This window comes from Podarcis cretensis, assembly GCF_951804945.1.
Source record: "Podarcis cretensis genome assembly, chromosome: 6".
NCBI lineage: Eukaryota > Metazoa > Chordata > Lepidosauria > Squamata > Lacertidae > Podarcis > Podarcis cretensis.
Genome location: NC_137175.1, coordinates 31469336 through 31492600, shown reverse-complemented (window position 1 = coordinate 31492600; position 23265 = coordinate 31469336). Strand labels below are relative to the sequence as shown.

At 43.1% G+C, this 23265-nt stretch overlaps 1 protein-coding gene across 2 annotated transcripts in view; it reads left to right on the top strand.

The window, feature by feature from the left end:
- The window catches only part of MYH7B (myosin heavy chain 7B), a 58814-nt gene that overhangs the window by 20119 nt on the left and 15430 nt on the right, over positions 1 to 23265 (top strand). Inside the window, exons 7-26 of one of the 2 annotated variants that reach the window (XM_079978808.1) lie at positions 1674 to 1770; positions 2544 to 2567; positions 5147 to 5239; positions 6264 to 6327; positions 6440 to 6538; positions 8345 to 8448; positions 9649 to 9787; positions 10748 to 10866; positions 11390 to 11539; positions 12961 to 13131; positions 14162 to 14341; positions 14435 to 14567; positions 14842 to 14918; positions 16623 to 16710; positions 17787 to 17904; positions 18452 to 18575; positions 19695 to 19831; positions 20618 to 20873; positions 21691 to 21933; positions 22358 to 22534. In XM_079978808.1, the coding sequence (XP_079834934.1) occupies positions 1674 to 1770; positions 2544 to 2567; positions 5147 to 5239; positions 6264 to 6327; positions 6440 to 6538; positions 8345 to 8448; positions 9649 to 9787; positions 10748 to 10866; positions 11390 to 11539; positions 12961 to 13131; positions 14162 to 14341; positions 14435 to 14567; positions 14842 to 14918; positions 16623 to 16710; positions 17787 to 17904; positions 18452 to 18575; positions 19695 to 19831; positions 20618 to 20873; positions 21691 to 21933; positions 22358 to 22534 (2593 nt within the window). The remainder of the gene's footprint in view (positions 1 to 1673; positions 1771 to 2543; positions 2568 to 5146; positions 5240 to 6263; positions 6328 to 6439; positions 6539 to 8344; positions 8449 to 9648; positions 9788 to 10747; positions 10867 to 11389; positions 11540 to 12960; positions 13132 to 14161; positions 14342 to 14434; positions 14568 to 14841; positions 14919 to 16622; positions 16711 to 17786; positions 17905 to 18451; positions 18576 to 19694; positions 19832 to 20617; positions 20874 to 21690; positions 21934 to 22357; positions 22535 to 23265) is intronic. The other variant, XM_079978809.1, reaches the window with a different exon arrangement.

Genomic DNA, 23265 nt, shown 5'->3' with positions numbered 1-23265 from the left:
GCACTAAAATGTTGGTGGATTTTCATAAGGATTTTTTTTAAAAAAATAAATCACAAATTACTGCAAAATGTGGAGAACTGATTTTAGGACAAAAAAATTGACAGATCCTTCCATCCCTAGTGGGGTGGTGGGATTAAAAGAGAGACTAGAGACATGGTGTGGTTGCCTTATGAAGGATAATGACTTGAAGTAAGGAGACAAGGTTTAGCTAAGTAGGGGTAGAGAAAGAGGCAGCTGATAGGATAAGGGGAGGATAGGAAATGGCTACCTCACAGCTGTGGAGGAATGTTGGGGTGGCTGAGGCCCAATTGTAGAGGAGCGAGAAGGAGGAAGACATGATAACCGAAACAGCCATGTTGAGGAGGCTATATAAAGCCTAGTCTAGTGCCAGAAGCCCCTGACGCTTGAAGCTTTGGCCATGGCCTAATTAGGTAAAGCAGGGGTTGATAGCATGCAATGTTTGGCTTTTGTCCTACAGAGGCCTCGCTCCCCCCACTGCCGAGCATGTCTCTTTGTGTGCTGGGATTACAATGGAAGAACAGCTAACTATAGGCATGAAATCAATGCCAGGCCAGTGCCAGAGGGCTTTGCAGAGAAAGGAGCAGGAGGGAGGGTGATACTAGCCTGCTGATGTGATAAAGAAGCCTGGACCCTGGAGCCAGCCTGCTGGACTTGGGCCAGGAATACTTGGAGGCCCTGCTTCTATTCCATGGGTGAACTAAATTTTCTCTGGATTTGTATCGAAAAGAAAGGAAAATCTATCTCCTCCTCCTTTCCAGTAACTTCGTGGGAAGTGCATTTTCTGCTTGAGATAAAAGTGGAAGATTATGAACCACCTGTAGCCAGTTCATTTTTGCCTATAGGAAAATGGCCCATAGGAAAAACAAGTTCAGCTGCCTTGTTTCCTTTTCCATTTAAAGCTCTTACGAGATATACACTACGAATCTGCACTCTTTGCAGCCCTGTTTAGGGAAGTTTTTAATGGGTGACATTTTAATGTATTTTTAATCTTTGTTGGAAGCCGCCCAGAGTGACTGGGGAAACCCAGCCAGATGGGTGGGGTACAAATAAATTATTATTATTATTATTATTATTATTATTATTATTATTATTATTAGCTGTTGCTCTAGGAGCAAAATGTAGGTGCATTTACATCATTTACACCTGTGATTCTCCCACTGCCATCATCATTGGCCAGCATTACCGATGGTCAGGAATGAAGGGAGTTGTAGTCCAATGAGGCCACAGGTTTCCTTATGCTTGAACTACATGTTCGCTGCTCCCTCAAAGGCAGCCCTTGCAGCACAAGGAACCCATGTGTGCCAAATCTGATATAGGTCTTTCAACCTGCAGGTGGGGACACATTTTCAATCCAGCAGGAACATCAGTTTCCCACACCATTTCAGAAGCAATGTCAGGAAGCTTTTCCCCATGTCACATCACCTTTGCTTTCTGGGGGGAACTACTTCTACCCTGAACAACTTTCATTCAAATGCCCCGTGCATGCCAGATGCCACCATACCCAAATAAACAACCCTCCCCACATGCCCCCCAACTCTGCTGTGTATTTCTGGGTGGTTGGGATTTTGGCTAGCTGTTTCTGTGTGCCTGTGAAATAACCTTTGACAGTAGCTGCTTCGTGTTCTTGATCTGTGTATTTCTATTACTCTAAGCGGAGAATCTGGTGCTGGTAAGACTGTAAACACCAAGCGGGTTATTCAGTACTTTGCCATTGTCGCAGCCCTGGGTGACTCTCCGGGCAAGAAAGGAGTAAGGCCCTCATTTGAAAACCTTTTTTCCCCTTTTTCTTTTTGGCTGTTTTCTTTTGTTCATTTTTGTTTTGTTTTGTTTTGGTCTTCTTTTGTGTTTGGCAGCGTGCGTGGTGGACGTGACTTTTTCTTTTACTTTGAAACAAGCAAGGCTTGAAAAAATTGCTTTGAGGGAAAAGGTTTCATAAAGTGGGCGCTGCTAAAAACCCCAGGCGGTGGCTGCTTTACGGAATTTTTAAGTCACTGGCTTTTTCCTCCACTCCACAGTTTTTCTTTTCTGAAAATGGGGGAAATTCCCCAAGGCATTCTTGTAACTCTTTCTTTTAAGCCTTGCTTTTTGTGATCCCCTCCTTCCGTTATCTCTACTGTTCCCTTTGATTCTTTTTCATCTTGTATGTTTTCTGACTCTCTTCTTCTTCTCACACTCCTTTTTTCCTTTTCCTCTTCTTTTTAAAAATACCCTTCTTACTTCTTGATTATTTTTGGACTTGGGTTACGCCAAAAGAAATTCACCAGCATTGTTTTCCTTCCCTGGATTTTGATTTTAACCCTCTTGCTTCTTGATGCTGTTCTTGTTCTTGATCTAATCTATTTAACATATTTTAGTGGGGTTTTTGAATAATAATAAGTGGGGATTTTAAAATTTAAACAGTTAAGCTTTTTTAACATTCTTCTGGACAAAACTGAAAAGTCCTCCTCTTTGGATGGAACTTTCTGTGAAACTGATTTTATATTTATGGAATTGTAATGCTATTTTCTTATCTTTTGTTATAGCAAGCTCCTGCCACTAAAACTGGGGTAAGTATTTAAAAGAAATAACTGATTTCATGTTCAAAGGCAGAGAGATGAAATAATACCTTATTAGTTCCAAGAAAATGGTACCTGAGGAGCAGGCAACATGATCATCAGATTCATGGCAGCTCTTTCCAGTCTGTGCCTGCTTCTTGCCTGTGGCTAGTTGCCCATATGAAGCAGAAGCTGTGCATATGATTAAACCTTTTGTCCACTGACTTCCATTTTGGACCATTTGAGCATGCAAAAGGTTTGGTCTTGTGCATGGCACAGTATTTCTTTCTGTTGTTTAGTCATCTTAGTCATGTTCAACTCTCCGTGACCCCATGAACCAGAGCATGCCTTGGAAACTCTCACTTTCTCTTCAAAGCTTCTCCTTTTTTATGTCCATGGAGTTTTCTTGGCAAAATACTGGAGTGGTTTGCCAGTTCCTTCTCCAGGTGGATCACACTTAGTCTAAACTCTCAGCTATGACCTGTCCATCTTGGGTGGCCCTGCACATCATAGCTCATATCTTCTTGGGGTTATTCAAGCCCCTTCGCCATGGCAAGGCAGTGATCCATGAAGGGGACAGTATTTTCAGACTTTTATTATAGTTGATTGGGAGGTCTCGTGCAACAAACCAGCTTCTCCAAAAGATCAGTTCCGTGTAAGGTAACATTTGCCTTGGCCCAACATAATCTAACCTCCCTGCAAACAAATCAGGATGCATATTCAATAAGCAGATCATCCAAAAGTGCCTACGGTGGCTGCATGTTACCACTTGGCACCAGATGCAGAGCTGATACATGTGGCAATTTTAGCTGACCCACTACAAGCAGAATGATTGTGTGAATCAGCATTTCTGGCTTCATTCTAGTGTCCAGAAATATATCCTATATAATATAGGACTTTGTCAACATACAAAGCATCTCACTACAGGAATATAATAGGGTGTTTCCAAAAATCTGTAGAAAAGCAACAACTCTTCATTCTTTGCCTTTAATCTGCTAAACATTAAAATGTGTGTGTATTTCAATAGTTGTTTAGATATTTAGAAGTTGTTCATTTTATTCAAGTTCTTTTGCTCTTCGCTAATAATTCAGTACTGTGGGATGGTAATCAACTAAGTTTTACTGAGAGTAGACCCACTGAAATTAATGGACCTAACAGAGGCCTGATTGTTTCAATGGGTCTAAGCTTAACCAACTTCTTTCTTCTTTCGCTATCACTTGTAGCCAAGTTAGATTATCTTCCATGAGCATGGTCTTAACAGTAGGGTTGCCGTATTTCAAAAAGTGAAAATCTTGACGTTTTTGAGTTATTTTTGAGGGGAAATGACACTGCCGACACGGGCTGCCATACGTCTGGATTCTCGGAGACCTTTCACCAATTTCCACCCAGACGCTGCTTGCGGCTGTAGTATTCCGGATATATCCGGGAAATTCTGGACGTATAGCAACCCTACTTAACAGTGAGTAGTGGATCTTACTCCCAGGAAAATGGGTATAGAATTGCATATTTAGTGCTTTCTAAGTTTCCCTTCATCTTTTAAGCTTTAAAGGCATGAAAAAGAAGAGGTGTCTTTCCTTTCTTTTGAATGAATGGTGGTAATATAAAATGTAAATCTCCATTTTTCAGAACACATCATTTCAATGGTGTTGCATTCCAATACAACACAAGAAGCATAATTAGAAGCAAACAAATCCTCTGTCGCTTTTGTATTAATGGCCCAGATTAACTACCCAAGACTGAATTTACATCCCATGTTTGTGGTTCAGTCTCCTATGTCCATCTGTTCATTTCTGACATACTGACACCTTCATAAGTAGCCTGAGGGTGCTTCCAGATGGAGGCATAATACTGTAAACTGGGATGTTGCACATGGGTCTTTGGCATCAGTTGTTGCTTTTTTTTGTTTTTGTTATAATATTGGATTTTCTTTGGAAAGGGCAAATCCAGATTAAAGGGAAGGCAGGAGATATGAGCTGGTATTTTGATGACAATGACGTCATGGGGACACTGTAAAAAAATAAAAACAACTTCCATCTTTGAGGAGTGCTGATCCCACAATAAACACCCATCTGGAAGAACCCTGATGCTTCCTTTGTATGTTCTCTCTCCATTCTCCAGTAAGAAGCATTGTTCTCTCTCATTGCATTGCTTATATGTAGTCTCAGAACATCTCTCAGACACAGTGTTCCAGATTCCAGAATGTATGTGGCTCAAGCTGCTTCCAAAATATGAGTGGACTCTTCTAGATATGGATAGCCAACATACTGCCCTAGAGATGTTTATGGAGTGTAGCTCCCCTGAGCTCCAGCCAGTGGTCAGGGATGATGGGGTTTGTACTTCAACAACATTTGGAGGCTACCCTTGATTGTGGGTTAGAGAACCTTTTTCAGCCTGAGGGCTGCTTTCTCTTCTGGGCAGCCTTCCAAGGGCCACATGCCAGTGATTCAGGAGGCAACTGCTGATATTGGTCAAGGTTTAAGAGAGTAATGGCATCCTCTACGCTGTGTTCCTCATCTTGCTCTCATCAGTATTCAGATAAATCTGGCTTGCAACGCTGGGTATTTGAACTATTCTATGTTTATGTGACCTAGGGTACCCTTGAAGATCAAATCATTGAGGCTAACCCTGCTATGGAATCCTTTGGCAACGCCAAAACCCTGAGAAATGACAATTCCTCACGATTTGTAAGTATTTTTTTAAAAACGAAAGTACAGTACAGAGCATTTATACAGGCAGTATGCATATGTGGGGTTTTTTTGGTAAACCTATAGAAATATTTATGATATAATGAAGCATATGAAACAAACTATTTCCATATCTATAAATTCTCTTATTCATTAGCTTAGCAGATTATAGTGACGTTTTGATATTTGGAACAGAGAAATCAGCCTCTGAGGAAGAGGAGTTATGACCAAACACAATATGATTAAAATGTGAATGCAATTAAAGCTGCACCATTATGTTATGGAAATAGCAAGTATGGGAAAACATGAGGAGCCTTGGGGCTGTGTGAAGACAGGTGGGGATGGGAAGTTTAACTTCTTCCTTACCTGTCACTGTTGGCTTTTTGCAGTATGGTAGCGCTGCAGAGAGCTTGCTGGGGAGACCATGCATTAAAAAGGGACTCAAAAATAACTTAAACAAGGTTTTAATTACAAAAACAAAAACTCCTTTTACACTAAATACATTAACAAACAAACATGACCCAACCACCAACCCATCCCCCATGGTAATGAGAGAGCTAGGTGCTGCTCCTTATATACTACGCCCAATTGCTGACACAGCTTAATCAATACAACTCAGCAGCACCTGCTGTGTTTCACAGCTGCAAAGCTGGGTCTCGTTATTTTGCTCTGGCCCTTGCTCTGGCCCCTTAAAGACATACACATCAGGTGGAACAATGATGAACCTTTACATTTAAAGAAACCATTCAACAGTCACAACCCCAACAAAAATCTGAAGCTGCTATTTGCATGCCAAGGGGCAACTCCATTGGTGCCAGTAGGAGTTCCCCTTGAATAGCAACTTCAGAGGCTATAATCAGACGGCACTTTATTCCTCTATCTGGCTGTTGTCTGTCAGAGCAGACAATACTGGCCTAGATGCACAAATTATCTTACTTTGAATACAGCAGGTTTCCTATTTAAGAACCAGCAGGTCATAGTGAGTACTTCTATTCATTTGCCTTTTTCCTTCCCATCAAAACAGGGCAAGTTCATTCGCATCCATTTTGGTCCTTCAGGGAAGCTGGCTTCCGCTGACATTGACATCTGTGAGTAAATGGCTGATGTCACTTGACATCCCATGTTGTTTTTAATTTGAACAGTTTGATAAACCCTTGAAGTAGTAACCCCACAATCTGATTTCTTACCTGTTGTTTCTAGATTTGTTGGAAAAATCAAGAGTGATTTTCCAGCAGCCAGGAGAGAGGAGCTACCACATCTACTATCAAATCCTTTCTGGAAAGAAGCCAGAACTCCAAGGTGAGAGGCACTAAAATAATATACAAATAAATATGTATATTAGTTTGGAAACCACAATGCAGATGATCACAAAAGAGCTGTGCTCAGTATGATATCCCTAGGGATGGGGAATAAATTCAATTCCATTCACATTTAAAAGCACTTTTCAAAACAATGGATGGCCCAAAACACAGCTATCCTTTGAAATTCACACTTCACTGAATTTTGCAAGCCAAGAAATGTGTCACAAAATGCATATAGTAGGGCCAAATATGCATAAAAATGCAAATATTAGTGAAAAATAGCATACAAAAGTGCATTATATTAGGGGAAACTGTTTTGCGAAAATGTGTATGTTATACAATAATCATACAAAAATGTGTATATTAGGAGAAATTTGCCACCAATGCCAACACACCTTATGTCAACACAGCTCAGTGCTTTTGAAATTTAAGCTAACCCAATATTTGTGACATTGGCACCGGTGCTTTGAAAAGGCTTGTGCTTATCAGTGCACTTAAAGTGAACCTTGTTTCCGAGACTTATTTATGTAAATACATTTATAACTTGCCTTCCCTCCAAGGACCTCAAGGCAACCTGCCTAATGACTATCACGGTTGGATGTAGAATATTGAATCTGGCAAGTTACAAATGGGAATTAAGTTTTAAGAATGTTTTAAGTAGCCCTCAAATTTCAATTTCAAAAGTGAAAACTAAGCATATTTGAAAGTACAATTCGAATTTTGAACATTTTATAAAAAAATTTTAATTTGCCCAAAACTCTGTTTAGTCCTAAGCACCTTTCGTTCGTGGGTCCATGATTCTGAGCACACCGGAAGTTAGTTTCATTGCATATCAGTTGGGTGTTTCACATAATTGATTCAGAAGCTGTACCTCTGAGCCAGATCAAGAGATAGATCATAGAAACATAGATGTGTGTGTGAGAGCAGGCTCACACAGATGTATCACCCTCTGGATCAGAACCTACAGGGGATTATTCAGATGCGTATCTGAATACAGTTGTCATTTATGTAAATGCCATTCATCGGCATGTCATTACTGTCAACAGGATGCCCATTTTGATGGGCATCCCTATCCACATATTAATGGAACGGGTAACTATGCTTGACCAGAACTGGATCACAGAGAAGGTTTGCACTTGCTCCCTTTCAATCTCTCCCTGTTTGCTCCTACAAACCTCACACAAATAAGAGCACACAAATAAGAGCACACAAATAAGAGCACACAAATAAGAGCACCGTGAGCAGGGAAGTCCTTCAGACATATTCATGTAGGACCTCTCTCTGAGAGGATGGCAAGCTTGTCCAATAATGATCCCTCCCAGTCATGCTATGATCTGCACTCAAGGCATCTTTCCAGTATGGAACCCGATGCTGTGAAATAGGAAATGTAGGCGAAACCCTTTTCCGACCGGACAGGGATTTTTAGCATAGTGTCCTGTCATGGCAGTAAAGAATCTGGGCTACGGCCTGCTGCTCTTGCTGCTCGGTGACAAACAATACCTTATTAGGCAGGTCTGGAGAGCTCTACTGAGCAGTAATCTTATCTGGTGCTCACAAGGCCAAGGCTGACTACTTCTAAATCAGTCAGCGGCCCAAGGGTGTTCCTAAGATAGCTGGCGGGAGATGCAACTATACAATGCACATGCCTTTCTGGTAGCCGCGTAATGGAGACTATGTGGCCTCTGAGGCTGAAACTTCCAAGCTGATCCTTGATTCATAGCCACTTGATTCATAGTTCAAATTGGGCATGTAACCACAATATGCTATGAAACAAAGAACGCGTCTTCTCTCTGTTTCCCCCCAGATATGCTGCTGCTGTCTTCCAACCCCTATGACTACCATTTCTGCTCACAAGGTGTAACAACTGTAGACAACCTGGACGATGGAGAGGAACTCTTGGCTACAGATGTATGTATTAATCCATTGTGAAATCAACTGGGGTGTCAAAGTCTCTTTGTGATGCAGGGACACAGTCTAGGCTTATAAACTGCTTCTGAGACCCATTATTTGTTAGAAAATGAAGCTTAATTGGTTTACGACCCCAATTAGCTGCAGTTTATAGCGGTCCGGCACGCTCCTCAGCCAAGCTGCGCCGATCTGCGTCTCTCCGGTTTCGCCTTGCAGAGTAAAAACACAGCGGAAAAACTGTTGCTTCAGATCCATGCAAACACACGAAACGTTTGTGTGTTTATTTATCAGTCTTTTATTACAGCAGAATATTTACAACTCAGCATTTCTCAGATAAATTCTCCCGGACTTCTAGCACTCATGGCTAATGGCTGCTGTCTCTCTCGAAAACACAGAGACAAGTAAGGCAAAACTCCTCCCACCTTCCAAATTACACGTCAGAATGTGAGGCATCACTCAGAATATCTTAACCCTGTAAGTTCTGAATCCTAACATTATTTTTAAAGGGGGTAGAAAATAAATATAATAAGCACAATTGTTTTCCACAAAGAATCCTGGAAACTGTACTTTACCCCCCCCCCCAACTGAACTAGAATTTCCAGCACTCTTAACAAAATACAGTTCCCATTTGTTGCTACATAGCTAGCCATTTCAAATGGCACTGGTTTTGATGTGAATCATGCATCCTTTTCTTATTTAAGGGGTGGGGAGCCTGTGTCTTCCCAAGATTCTCAGTCTGGCACACAGCACTCTCTGTGGGATCTCTCTCTCTCTCGGCCACACCCTTCTCTCCTCACCCTCTTCTACCCCCTCCACAATGGTTCTGCCAACCAGCCTCCTAACAAAAAGTTTGTGGGCTTCTGGATTTGTCTGTTTTAGATTATCTGCACACTAGAAAATTTTATGGCAGGGGTCTGAAGGGTGCACCATGGAAAACACTATGAACTCAGATGCACAGAAAATGCAAAATAGCAAAAAACTGCATATATAGGCTGTTGAGCGTTATTACTTAATTTTAATGAGCTATATTTTAGCAGCATGAAAGAAATGCCAGCTAGACAAGCCAGTATAGTGCATTTGTCATTTGCTTAGCATTTGCATCACCAGAAGGGTGCAGCAGTCCTTCTGGACTGAGGCCAGTACATCCTGAATTCGTCCTTTTCTGTTTGTTAATCACACCTTGTCTGATTTCTTCTGCAGCATGCTATGGATATCCTGGGCTTCAGCAATGAGGAGAAATATGGCTGCTATAAGATAGTAGGAGCCATCATGCACTTTGGCAACATGAAATTCAAGCAGAAACAACGCGAAGAACAGGCAGAGGCTGAAGGCACTGAAAGTAAGGGAGTTTGCCTACATTGCTGCCTACAAATCCCATTGTGGCCGCCAGATCAGTCTGTTGCAGCAAAACTAGCAGTCTGGTGGTACTTGGAAGCAAAGCCAGCGAAAACACCTGACCAGCTCAAGCAGCTGCCAAGCCCAGTGGCATTCGGGACCCACTGCTGATGTCTATCCTGCCCTCCCCCCTTTTAAACCCTCTTACTTTCTCTCAGCAGCCATTACCTAGCTTTTTGCCAACTCAGCTTTGGGAGCATTTGTGAATGAGGAAATGGCTGTTCTCTAGAGCTACCAAGATAAACTTCCCCAGGATCCTCATGAACCAGGTGTGGGGAGGGCACAATTGCATAGGTGCTCACTGGACAACACCTTGCTGTTAGCTCCCTCAGACCTTCTGAAAAGACTAAGGTCGCTTCCAGACAACCTGTTTCTTTGAGAATTCATCCTTATTTGTTTGTACAAAGTTTCTGGGGAGTTCTACAAAATCCACTGTTTATGAGCAATCTTTCTTATTTGCTTGCAGGAAGCTTAAACTATGTCATGGGCAAGTAATTGTTACCCCACACTTTCCAGTGCATTTTCCTGTCCCTTTCTTTACAGCAAACAATCCGTTTTGGGGGAGGGTTGTACAAGAGTGGTATAATCCATGTCAGTGGCACAACGTGAACCTGTCAGTAGGCAATTGAACCCCACCAGTATAATGCCAGTCTGGAAGAAGTCATACAAATTCATTGTGGCATCATCAGCTTTTATGGACCAGAATGTACATGTGTTAGGATTTATAAATCTCTGATCTTATTATTACTACTGGAGCCCAAATTGGTCTGCCTTTAATTGGCTTGAACTATAAGCAGTTCCTGCTGGGTGGTAGCTCTTAATCAAGGGGTTCTAAATTACAGGAACCCACATTTATTTCTTATCAAGACCACTTTCTTATTTATGATTTTTTATTGCACTGCAGGTGCCGATAAAGCATCTTACCTCATGGGAATCAGCTCAAGTGACCTGATCAAGGGGCTGCTCCATCCTAGGGTGAAAGTTGGAAATGAGTATGTGACCAAAGGCCAGAATGTGGAGCAGGTAAACTTCTTGGACTGTACGGCTTGGCCTAATGCAGTTTCCCATAGGACCTCTTAGCAATGTACCTGGGAGAAAGGTTGTGCATCTTAATCTCTGGGTTAAGACGTGCCACTCGTGGAAAATATATATTTCAAGCAAAAGAGTGGTGGTTATTTAATTGCCTGTGCTTAAATTATCAAATAGCAGCAGTGACACATGCAGCCTGATTCTTGGCATGTTTCCTCAGAATAAAGCCCAACTGAGTTCAGTGCGCGTATGCACAGGATTGTGTCTTTAGTTATCCAGGAACTATTTCATCAGTGTCAGCTGAAACATACTGATTCTATTTTATAAATAGCCTCCCTCCCTTTTCTGTGCTTGACCATGTCGCCAAGCACAGTCAGCTGGGTGGCGTATAAATAATAAACTAATTATTACTATCATCATCGTCGTTGTTATCGTTATCATCATTATTGCTATGTAACACCATCAGAAACGAACAAATATAAATTCTGACCAATTATCGTTACATAATTATTTGCAGGTTGTGTATGCAGTGGGAGCCTTGGCGAAAGCTACCTATGATCGCATGTTCAAGTGGCTGGTTTTTCGTATCAACAAAACTTTGGACACTAAGCTAGCCAGGCAGTTCTTCATTGGAGTTCTGGACATTGCTGGATTTGAGATCTTTGAGGTGGGTTTCAAAACTGGCTCACATTTTGCACAGTGCAATGGAGGGGAAGTGTTGCTAAGAATGAAATACACATGCCAAACTGCTGCTGACTTCCTTGCCCCAAAAAAGTTGCTGACATGTTGAAAGAGATATTGTGAAAATTCAGAACTCAACCGAGCTATAGAATTGGATCCAGTTTGGCAAGGTTGTTGAGAATTCTGCGCTAGAGATCAGTAGATCTCCCTGGAGAACTGGTTCCTCTGGGATAAAGAACAACTTTAAACCCATTTCATGTCTGTAGTTATGTCCTGAGTGGCCAATGGACATTCCCTTTCTCAAATGCCCTCCCGGTTTCCCATCCTCCTGAGGTGACTTACAGAATTATTAAACATTCCAGTGGCCACTGGGTGAAAGGCTGATGTCTGTGCATAACAAACAACACCATTCTGCTGACTTTCTGGTTTCATGCTATGCTATGCTATCTATGGGTGGTTTCACATATGCATTTGTGCGGTGTTGAGTGCTGATTAATGATCATTCAGGCATTCGGGCCCTAATGGTACTGCATTACTAAAAACAACAACTGTGGACTGCTTTTTGCTGAGGTTTAGTATCTCAAGAACTATGGGCTCATCCACACTTCCATTTGGCCTGCCACTTCCCTCCCCGCACCACCTGGGGAAACCTGTAGTTTAGCTCTGAATCGGAACAAAAGGCAGCTGGGTTTTCTGTGGATTGTTGTTTGTTCCAATTTAGTACTAAAGAGGGGGTTTTCTGGGGGAAAGCAACAGGGCAAAGGCAAAACTGTAGAGACCCATACCTAGAAAACGCAGGAGATGCAGAAAACCACTCAGACCATTGCTTTCTAGCATGGGACAAGCGGAAGTATTTAACCTAGACAGGCAGAATCATAGCATATGGTGCATAAGAGAAGCTACATCAAGGCTTTGGGTTTTATTCAGCATAGCACTAAGCAAAGTATTCCTTCAGTACAATATTTTCTCCTTGCTCAGCTGAATGTTCTCCCCTTCTCCTCCCCCTGCGCCCCCCACTCAAGTCTGTTCTGGGGGATGGCATGGGGCATGTGGGGGAGGAGGAGAGGAGGGGCAAATCCTGTTGTGCTAGCACTAATCCCTTGTGCTAGCACAACTATTTAGTTGAACACTGCTGTTTGTTTGTATGTTTCAATACACATGGCATGCTTGGAGCGCCAGGTAACCTGGCTGTGGTGCGTAACAATTTTCATTCAGTTAACTATGGCATTCCTGTTCAACCAGGAATTTATGTGTGGGGTACAAACATGCTGGCCAATTGTCACCAGATCTGATCAACAGCTGGGAAGTGATGGGTGGTTTTTACTCTTCCGAGGCTACTGGTAGTGGAGTGTCTTGAGTTGGGCAGTGAAGTCTCCAGGCTCTTAGGCGTTCACTTTCTGCCTGCAGTTTAACAGCTTTGAACAGCTATGCATCAACTTCACCAACGAGAAGCTGCAACAGTTTTTCAACCATCACATGTTTGTCCTGGAACAAGAAGAATACAAGAAAGAAGGAATTGAGTGGGTCTTCATTGACTTTGGCCTGGACCTGCAGGCTTGTATTGACCTGATTGAAAAGGTAAGATTGAGGCAAGATTGTACAACTAATGTGGCTGGCTTTATGTACATATATGTCACTGAAAAGGTTGAGTGATAATGGAAATGTGGCTACATCGGTTCTAACCTCCTCTTGTTTCTAGCCAATTTGCCAGATGTGTCTGGCGGGCCAATACTTTCACAACAGAGCAAAGTAAAAATTAATTTCCTTTCTGTTGTAACAAGGTTTTTACATACTTTTGACTGAAACCTGGTTCCATTCATTCTGGCTAGTGGTTCCTGCTTGCTGAAATTGGCCTCACTGCAAGAGACACTTACTTGCAAGCTACAATGTGAATTTAAAAAGTGATTTCCAGTAGCAAAGGAACAATTTAAACATTTAACTCCCACTGGCAACTGACTCTTTTCAGCTTCTGAAAACTTCTCATGGCTCCTTGTTCCCCAGTTCTCTTTGGGAAGAACAACATAAAGTAAAATTAGGTAGGAAATAATGTTTATACTGCTTTTTTCATGAGGCAAAAAGGAACCATCCTCATAAAATTACCGTATGTTCTACAGCTCCAGGGTGCTGCATTCTTCTACTGAAAACATGGTAAATAGAACACCTTTAGAACTAGGACAGAGGCAAGCAACCATTTTGGGCTGAAAGAAAGTGTGATCAAATCACTATTCAATGTGCACATAATACAGTGGCCTGAAAATTTTAAATCACTTTACCAACATGGTAGAACAAAAGCATTTCCCCCTTGGCATAGTTGTTTGTCATCCTACTGCACAAGCTTGCTTTCACACAAACAGTATATCAATTTTGAGGGGAAGCATTCTTTTGTGGTGACTTTTCCACTTTCTGGAAGCACTTTTTCCCATCCCCACTCTATGAATGGATTGAATATGGTTTTTCTTATACTTTGCATGCTAACTTAAGAAGCCTTTTTATAACATTCATCACATGGAAGTAGTTATTGCTTAGACTATCCTCCTCTCACATAGGACTAAAATTAACACCAAGTGAACTTGCCTCCAGTTTGTTGATCCGTATCCTTTCCTTGCAGCCAATGGGAATCCTCTCCATTTTGGAGGAAGAATGCATGTTCCCCAAAGCCTCTGATATGTCATTCAAGGCCAAACTGTATGACAACCACATTGGGAAATCACCCAACTTCCAAAAACCACGGCCAGATAAGAAGCGCAAATATGAAGCCCACTTTGAACTGGTGCACTACGCTGGAGTGGTATGTCTTTGTTTCCCGGCTCCCATATACTGGGTTTTTAGTGCTGCTTTTCTGTTTTCTGCCTCTGTTACAGCTGGTTTTGCTCTTTGGCAGGTGCCCTATAACATTGTTGGCTGGCTAGACAAGAACAAAGACCCATTGAATGAGACAGTGGTAACCATCTTCCAAAAATCACAAAATAAGCTGCTGGCTACTTTATATGAAAATTATGTGTCCTCTTCTTCAGGTGAGCGGCATTCCTCTCTGTGCCAAACAAAGCACTAAATACAGAATATGTAAGGTTATCTGAAAAGCCAGAAAGTGGCCAGGCTGACCCCTGCTTAGCTTCAGAGATGTGTAGAGTTCAGACCATTCTCTGGGCCTGGGTATTCAATAGAGCTGGAGAATTAATTGTCCTATAACTTGAGCAATAGGGTTGGTCTCGCAGCTCTTGGGAACCAACCAAGGACCTGAACCAAATGAACACCATTAAGGGAATAAACTGATATCTCGTTGGGCAGATGATGCAACCAGGACAGGTGGCAAAGAGAAGCGCAAGAAGGCAGCTTCGTTCCAAACTGTGTCCCAGCTGCATAAGGTAAGTGTTTGCTCACTCCCCATGGTAAGCAGAACTGCTGGCTCGAATTTCACTTGGCTCTCTCTGTGTATACACACGACACTTCTTCCAGGCAATAACCTGAACGTGAAGTCTTGGAACACCAGGCAGACACTAAGGACTTTTGGGGCTTGGCTATTCTTCCCTCAGTTGGCCCATAGCGCTCTCCCTTTTTGATAATATTATTGCTCAGGAATAACAGCTGTAACTATCCCTGTATTGTAGGGACGCGGGTGGCGTTGTGGGTTAAACCACAGAGCCTAGGACTTGCTGATCGGAAGGTCGGTGGTTCGAATCCCCATGACGGGGTGAGCTCCCGTTGCTCGGTCCCTGCTCCTGCCAACCTAGCAGTTCGAAAGCACGTCAAAGTGCAAGTAGATAAATAGGTACTGCTCTGGCGGGAAGGTAAACGGCGTTTCCGTGTGCTGCTCTGGTTCTCCAGAAGCGGCTTAGTCATGCTGGCCACATGACCCGGAAGCTGTACACCGGCTCCCTCGGCCAATAAAGCGAGATGAGCGCCGCAACCCCAGAGTCGGCCACGACTGGACCTATTGGTCAGGGGTCCCTTTACCTTTACCTTATCCCTGTATTGCCAGCTCTTGGTGATCTTCGTATCAGCATTTGAATAGGAATAATGCTAGAATGCAGAGGAGTCAGGTTCCATTTGTAGTAGAGTAATGCTTATTTCCGCCCCTGTGATGTCTGCGCTACATGGTTCCTGGCTGCTTCTCCGTTGCTGAGGGAGAGGCAGTTAAGACTTGCAGTGATGTTTAGATAATTTATTACATGAACATCACTTTAAGTCTGTGCTACTTCTCTCCTCCTCACTCTTGACTGCGGGAAGGAGAACCCTTGGGAAGAAGAAAAGAAATGTGGATCTTACAAGGGTCGGAGCAACAGGCCCTTGGCCTTTCCAGTGTTGGGAGAGGGAGTTAGCTGGACACAACACTCCACACACTGAACCACTTAGCAGAGCAGCAACCGTCTGACTGAGAGACAGTGCTTCGCAAGTGAATGATCCAGAAACCACAAGGTTAAAAGCAAAGAGGGTTAGGAATGGTTTTAGATTGCAAGGTAAACTGGGCATGTGGAGAGTACAGAAGCAGCAACATGTTATTTAGTAGCATTGATGGGGCAGTAGTGGGTTGCTGTTTTTTAATAGATTGGATGGCCAAACTAAATATGCCAGTTGTTTGCTTAAAGCAGACCTGCCCCATTCACATAAAAAGTGGGAGTGCTGTGGTGGGAGGATAGAGGGCTGTGGTCAGGAGGGAAAGGGAGCGGTCCAATTTTCAGAGCCCCTTAGAGGGGAGTTGAACCTTCCCCAGGCCCACCACTTAACCTGTGTATGGATTTTAATTGCTGCTCAGTAATTAACACACAGGGTCCCAGAATCACTTCCTAGAATCTCCAGATAAAGGGATATAAGGGAGCAGGGTTGGGCAGGAAATAATAATCTGTGCCTGAGGCCCTTAGAAACAGCTGGGTGATGGGGATACCCAAAGTCAGGCCTCAAACGCAGATCATCATAATGGGACAGGCTTCTGTGAGAGGAGGCAGCCCTTCAGATATCTGCATCCTAAGCTGCAGAGGGCTTTAAAGGTTAAAATGAGCTTCTTTGACTTTTGCTCAGACGTGGACTTGGGAGCCTGTGAGGTGACTTAACCCTGTATGTCTGCCTTATAGGAAAACCTGAACAAGCTGATGACCAATTTGCGTGCTACCCAGCCTCATTTTGTCCGCTGCATCATCCCCAATGAAACAAAGACCCCAGGTACACAACTGCAACGAGTACGCTCTGTCTGTGAGGGATTAGAATGACCGGGAAAAGTCTGCAGACAGCACTCTTATGATTATTTGTTTGGCATCTCTCTGCAGCTTATCTGCTGTAAACAATGCCTCAAGCCTCATACAGGTTAAAAACATTAGTACTCTGGCTTGAATTCTAGGTTTGGATGATCCAGAGTAGAGTTGTGCTCTTGTGATGCCACGCTGGAGGAAATGGGGTTGTGTGGGGAGGGTTATTTTTGCTGATTCCTCCTTCCTCCTGTGGCCCTGAGGGAGTTACTGTGGAGGATTGGGAGACCTTCTGAAACAGCATGAGAGGTGGTGCTGGGGGCTGCTGGGGGGCAGGAGAATCAGCCTCCCCCCCACTTCATCCACAGGGAGCCTTGGGTGGACTGGAGCCCTGCAAATGGAAAGAGGTCTTCCATTCATGGAAGTTCATGTCTGGATTCAACATATGGTGTGACTTTGCTCTGGATAAATATTCTTAGAATTGGGCTGTAAAGGTATCCCTTTCCCTTTGCTTTGTTCCTTGTTTTGCATTCTGCTACCACTACCGTTTAGCTTTGTAGCAGGTGTGTTTGTTGTTTTTCTCATTTCTCTAGCCTTGCATGGATGCAAATACGCCTACGCTAGTGGCCAAAATTGTGGAAACCTTTTTGAAAAAGTGTATTTCTGAGGTTTGATGGCTCATAACACCACTTTTTTTTGGAGTAATACCATAAAATTATATAGCAATGGAAAGATAATTTAATGAAGAATGTAATGCAACAAAGTTTGTTCAATTATCTGTATTCTATCAAAAGTTATAGCCAAATAACCAGAAAAATGAAGCATAACTTGCTTCCCTTTTCTGGATATACAGTAGCTTTCCTTCATTTGGATGCAGCCAATGAGCATGAGTGTTTAGAGAGCCAATCAGGTGTTGTGAGCCATCAAATCTCGGAAATACACTTTTCCACAATTTTGGCCACTAGTTCAAATTATTATTATTATTCTCAAAGTATGAGCTCTCATCGCTGAGGAAAGGTGTTAGGACCTGTCCTTCCCTTCTTTCCCATGCAGGAGTCATGGACCCCTTCCTGGTGCTGCATCAGCTACGGTGTAACGGTGTGCTAGAAGGCATCCGCATCTGTCGGAAAGGCTTTCCAAACAGAATCCTCTATGCTGACTTTAAGCAGCGGTAATTAAGTTTTCTGTTCAACTTTGCTGATGCTATCAGCTGTGCAAGACCTGGACAACATGCTATGAACACACAGTGAGGAATAAAAACATATGTCTCAGTCTAATCTCTAGAACAGGACTGGGGGGGGGGCGCTTTGGCCCCCTCTAGATGTTGCTGAACTATGAGTCCCATCAGCCCCAGCAAGCATGGCCCATGGCTGGGAGTTGCAGTTCAGTAACATCTGGAAGGCCAGAAGTTTCCCACACCTGCTTCAGAGGGAGAAATGAAATGAAATGAAATAAATAAAATAAAATAAAATAAAATAAAATAAAATAAAATAAAATAAAATAAAATAAAATAAAATAAAATAAAATAAAATAAAATAGAACAATAAATACAAAACTTGGTTTCAGGAGCACACTCTGCATCTGTCCCATGCTGGGAAAGATGTGCAGAGAACCCTCCTCTTTCAAAATGACCTCAGTGGGTAGGCTTTAGTTGAAGTGTTCTTGATGCTCCTCATCTCTTCCTGAGTGTGCTGACATCATCTCTTGTATCTTTGCAGCTACCGTATCTTGAATCCCGCTGCAATTCCTGATGACAAATTTGTGGATAGCAGGAAGGCCACAGAGAAGCTGCTTCTTTCCTTGGACCTTGACCACTCCCAATATAAGTTTGGACACACAAAGGTACATGGTGTGCAAACTGAAGGGACGGATTAAGTGATTTGCTGTGCCATAAAACTAAAGCCTTGAGAATGGTCAGAATGTGCATGTGTAATTTTACATACACTTCCCTTGCTGGTAGTAAATCCACTACGTTTTATTCTCCCTGTTTCAAACTTCTTGTTCAGTGTCTACCATATTGTTTTGCTAAGGACATCTGATTTACTAGCATACTTTCCTGCTTGTTCAGTGCTTACTTTCTGTAGCATCAACCTATAGAAGCTTTTATGACTTTTATGAATAAAGCTACTTAATAAAGCCACACTTCTTGAACCCAGTCTGAAATCAGTGGAGTAAATGTTTTCTATCATTTAGCAACACATATGCTTACAACTACTGGTAAATTAAGAGTTAATGTACCAATGCATATTCTTACAACTTCCAGTATACTATAAGTTAATGTGGTAGCTATACTTCCTGCTTAGATAGCCTAATAGAATTATTTTAGGATCTGCATGTAAGTGGTATTGCAGGACAAGGCATCGGACTTCCCATACCCCAACCCATATAAATAAGAGACCAATAAGACTGGGTTTTGGAGTAAAAACAGGCCACAAGTTTATTGAATACAGATGAAAGAGGTTTGGCTTGGGCATGGGGCAGTCTAAATACTTCTGGCCCACCCGTCGGAAGGGATGCGTGGTCAATCCAGGCGAGGGTTCCTAAGTCTTATATCAAATAGGGTGACCACCGCCATCTGGGGGAGCGCCTTCGCCCCCTGCCCCCCTGGGTATGCAGACATGGCCACTCCCCCCAGATCCCTTTAACAGGATACCCCAGCGTTTGGAGGGGCAGGCGGAGACTATAACCTCCCCTCCATCCAAAACAAAGGATTGCCCCAATGCCCAACAAGTTGTGACAAATTGCTATGAGGTAGGCAAAACCACCGGGTAAGAGCCAATTATCCCAGTGGGCAGTGCCGCTGCACCAAGAGAGGTGAGCGGACTTGTGTGATTTGATATATTAAATATACGACGCCTTTTCCGTATTCTATAATTTGGGGGCAAGGAATTGGCACAAGGAGAATGTCCTTCAGAGGATATGTCTCCTCTGTTCCAACTTTACCTGTTTCCTTGTTTGCAGGTGTTTTTCAAAGCAGGCTTGCTGGGTCTCCTGGAGGAGATGCGAGATCAACGTCTGGCCAAGATTATCACCCTCCTGCAGGCCAGGATGCGTGGACGGCTGATGCGCATTGAGTATGGGTGGATCATTGGCAGAAGGTATAGCAACACGCAAGCCTGGCCACAGCAACTCCTTGCATGTCATCTGCTGGAATATTCTCAAACTTTTCACTTTCAGTGACCAGATGGGCAGACCACTTTGGGCCAGTGAGCATGTCTGGAATTATTTTGAGAAAGCACTGTGGATGGCAGCCACTAAATGGCTGCTATGGGAGTATGGCATAACACTAAATGGCTGCTATGCCCTCAATGAGCAGAAAAAGAGACAGGATTTCAGAATGGTGCTGGCACGCCCCATCAATGCTCCATCAATGCAGCACATATGCAGCCACTGCTACATTCACTCACAGAGACAACCACTTTGTGCCTATCTTCTGTTCAAAACAGATGGGAGGGTTACATTATAAAATATTACAGTCCAAAGATATTAACATTTAGGTATATGAAGTATTTCCTTGAACAAGTTCTTCTCTGTTTTCTTTAAAATATCAGCATTTGTTTGCTTGGCCATGGCCAATAAACCCTTCATACATTTTTTTCTGATTTTCACCCCCACTCCATCTCTTCCCCCCTTGCCTTGCTATGTTAATACAGTGATTTTTAAGTTTCAGAAAAGATCTGATTTTCAGCAAAGACCTGCACACAAGCTGATATAGTGTATACCTAGTATACTGAGTTCCTCTGTGCATCTCTTCCTCCTTCTGTAGCTTATTACTCATAGTTTGAGGAGGGAGCAAGAATCTGCCTCCTTTATAATGGGCAGTGATCAGGCAGTAAGAGTGTCCACCAAATGACATCGCAACATGTGTTCCTTATTCCCCACAGGGACGCACTCTACACCATTCAGTGGAACATCCGGGCTTTTAATGCAGTCAAGAATTGGTCCTGGATGAAGCTTTTCTTCAAGATCAAACCTCTCCTCAAGTCAGCTCAGACTGAGAAGGAAATGGCCACCCTCAAAGAGGAGTTCCAGAAGCTGAAGGAAGCTCTGGAGAAGTCGGAGGCTAAACGGAAGGAGCTGGAAGAGAAGCAAGTCAGCATCATCCAGGAGAAGAATGATCTGTCACTACAGCTTCAAGCAGTGAGTAATCTGTCCAGCTGAGCTTTCCAAACGAAGGGTAGGCATTGTTGTATGTAGTTTAAGAAGCTGACGGTGAATCTGGCCTTGACATTTTCCTTTCGTACATTTCTGTAAGTCACAGGTGAACAACCTGCAGGTCACATGTGGCCCTCGGCCTTCCTCCATGTGGCCCCCTGACTATTATATACTAAGAAGGTAAAAGATGAATACTGAAGTCTACAGAGACAATATGCACAGAGACAAGGCACTGAAGTCTTGCTGATGGAAACGTGGCAATGGCATACTGTAAGAATTTAGCCTGGTTTGGATGGGGGAATAGTCCCCTTGAAGAATCAGGTATGCCATTTGGGGTTTGCCTTGCATTTTCCATTGGTGGCCACAAGTGCCTTTGCCTGGCTTAGATAGTCGACTTTGCCTAACCAGTCTTGGAATTCTTTTGCAGATGCCTTCTAGTTTCTGAGCCTTCATCAAGTTTTCCCTTTTTAGCATGCAACCATGAGAACTAGAAAGTTGTGGTGTGTCGGGGGCTTTTAAAATGAAAAATAAGATACTTGAGATGTTTGATTCTGTGCCCCGTTACATGGTTCTATACATGTGATAGAACTGTGGATCTGACAAATTTCAACAAATTGATGGGTTCAGTGTTTCTCTCAGCTGGAGAATTGAAGGCAGTCAAAGTAAGACTCTTATTGTAGACAGTTGACAAAACAGCACCTTAACCACCATGCACATTTCATATATCTGTACACTTGAGAATGGAGCAGCAGCATCTCCCAGTGTGGTAAAGTGCTCCCTCCTCTTGGATATTCTTCAACAGGAGCAGGACAACTTGGCTGATGCAGAGGAGCGCTGCGACCTCTTGATCAAGACCAAGATTCAGCTGGAAGCCAAGGTGAAGGAACTGATGGAGCGCCTGGAGGACGAGGAGGAGATGAACTCAGACCTGACCTCTAAGAAGCGAAAGCTGGAGGATGAATGTGCTGAACTGAAGAAAGACATTGATGACTTGGAGATCACCCTGGCCAAGGTGGAGAAGGAGAAGCATGCCACAGAAAACAAGGTGAGCACCATTAGGATACAAATAAAAAACAGGTAATGGAAGCACGAAAAGAATAAAGAAAAACAGGTAGAGTACAAAATCAGCACAAACTACTGCTGGCTTTGTGATACCTGAAAGTGCCACTAGTTTAACAGAGGATTCGTGTTGTATGATTTCAAAACAGCACAAAAAGGAAAAAAAAGTTGTCTTCCCTTTTAGCAGAAATAACACATTTGGTTTATTGGGGCAGTGGCATAAAGGGTGGGGTGAAAGCATGAATTTACACCACTTTTCTTTTGTAGTTGATGGGTATTTAAAAATTACCATCTTCTGTGATGAATGTTGTTATGCTTCACCAAAGGCCTGCTGTGTTTTACATTTGTGCATCCTTTCACTCTTCCATATTATTCATATAACCCTCTAAGCTTTTGTCACACCATCGTAGGTGAAAAACCTGATTGAAGAAATGGCTGCTTTGGATGAGGTCATTGCTAAGCTAACCAAGGAGAAAAAGGCATTGCAGGAGGCCCACCAGCAAGCTCTGGATGACCTTCAGGCTGAGGAGGACAAAGTCAACACTCTGACCAAGGCTAAAGTCAAGCTGGAGCAACAAGTGGATGACGTGAGTCAAGGCACATGAAAAATGTCTGTGGTGGTGTAAAAATTGAGGCTTCCGGGATGATAGAGGAACTGTGAAACCCATTTTGTCCAGAGATCTGGCTTAAAGGTCACTAGATTGTGCAACCATAAATGCTTTGCTGGAAAATTATCAGTCTCAGAAACCTTAACAATATCTACTTGTCCAGTTCTTTGAAATGCCTGCCCAGGAATATCTGCCTTTCAAATATTCAAGTCCAGAACTGACCCTACCATTAAGCAGAGTGTGTCAACAGATGATTGTGGTGAGAGACAGCTTCCCCCACTATTAGAGGACAGTTCTAACCCCCTTAAACTAGCCTGCTGCCCTCAGGTGCCTTGGAGGACACTGTGCCAGTAACATTGCCTGCGTTGAAGTGAAACACAGCTGCTGGTCTAGTCACCTTCTGTGTGTAGAAGGGGTGGGAGGGGGGTACCATCTTGCCTTTGGCCTCAGACAGCAAAATGTCTAGCCCCATAACGATGTCCTTTTTGGGGTAGGTGCTTCTGTAATGTTTCCAGCTGGCTGAGCTTCTTATCCAATGTTGGGGAACTTGTGGCCCACCAGAGGGTGTTGGACTACAACTGCCACCATACCTGTCCATTGGCAGTGCTGGCTGGGGTTGTTGGGAGTTGGAGTCCAGCAACATTTGGAAGGACATGGGTTCTCTATCTCTGACATCATTGCACGGAGGCACCATTTTGGGAGAAAGGGTA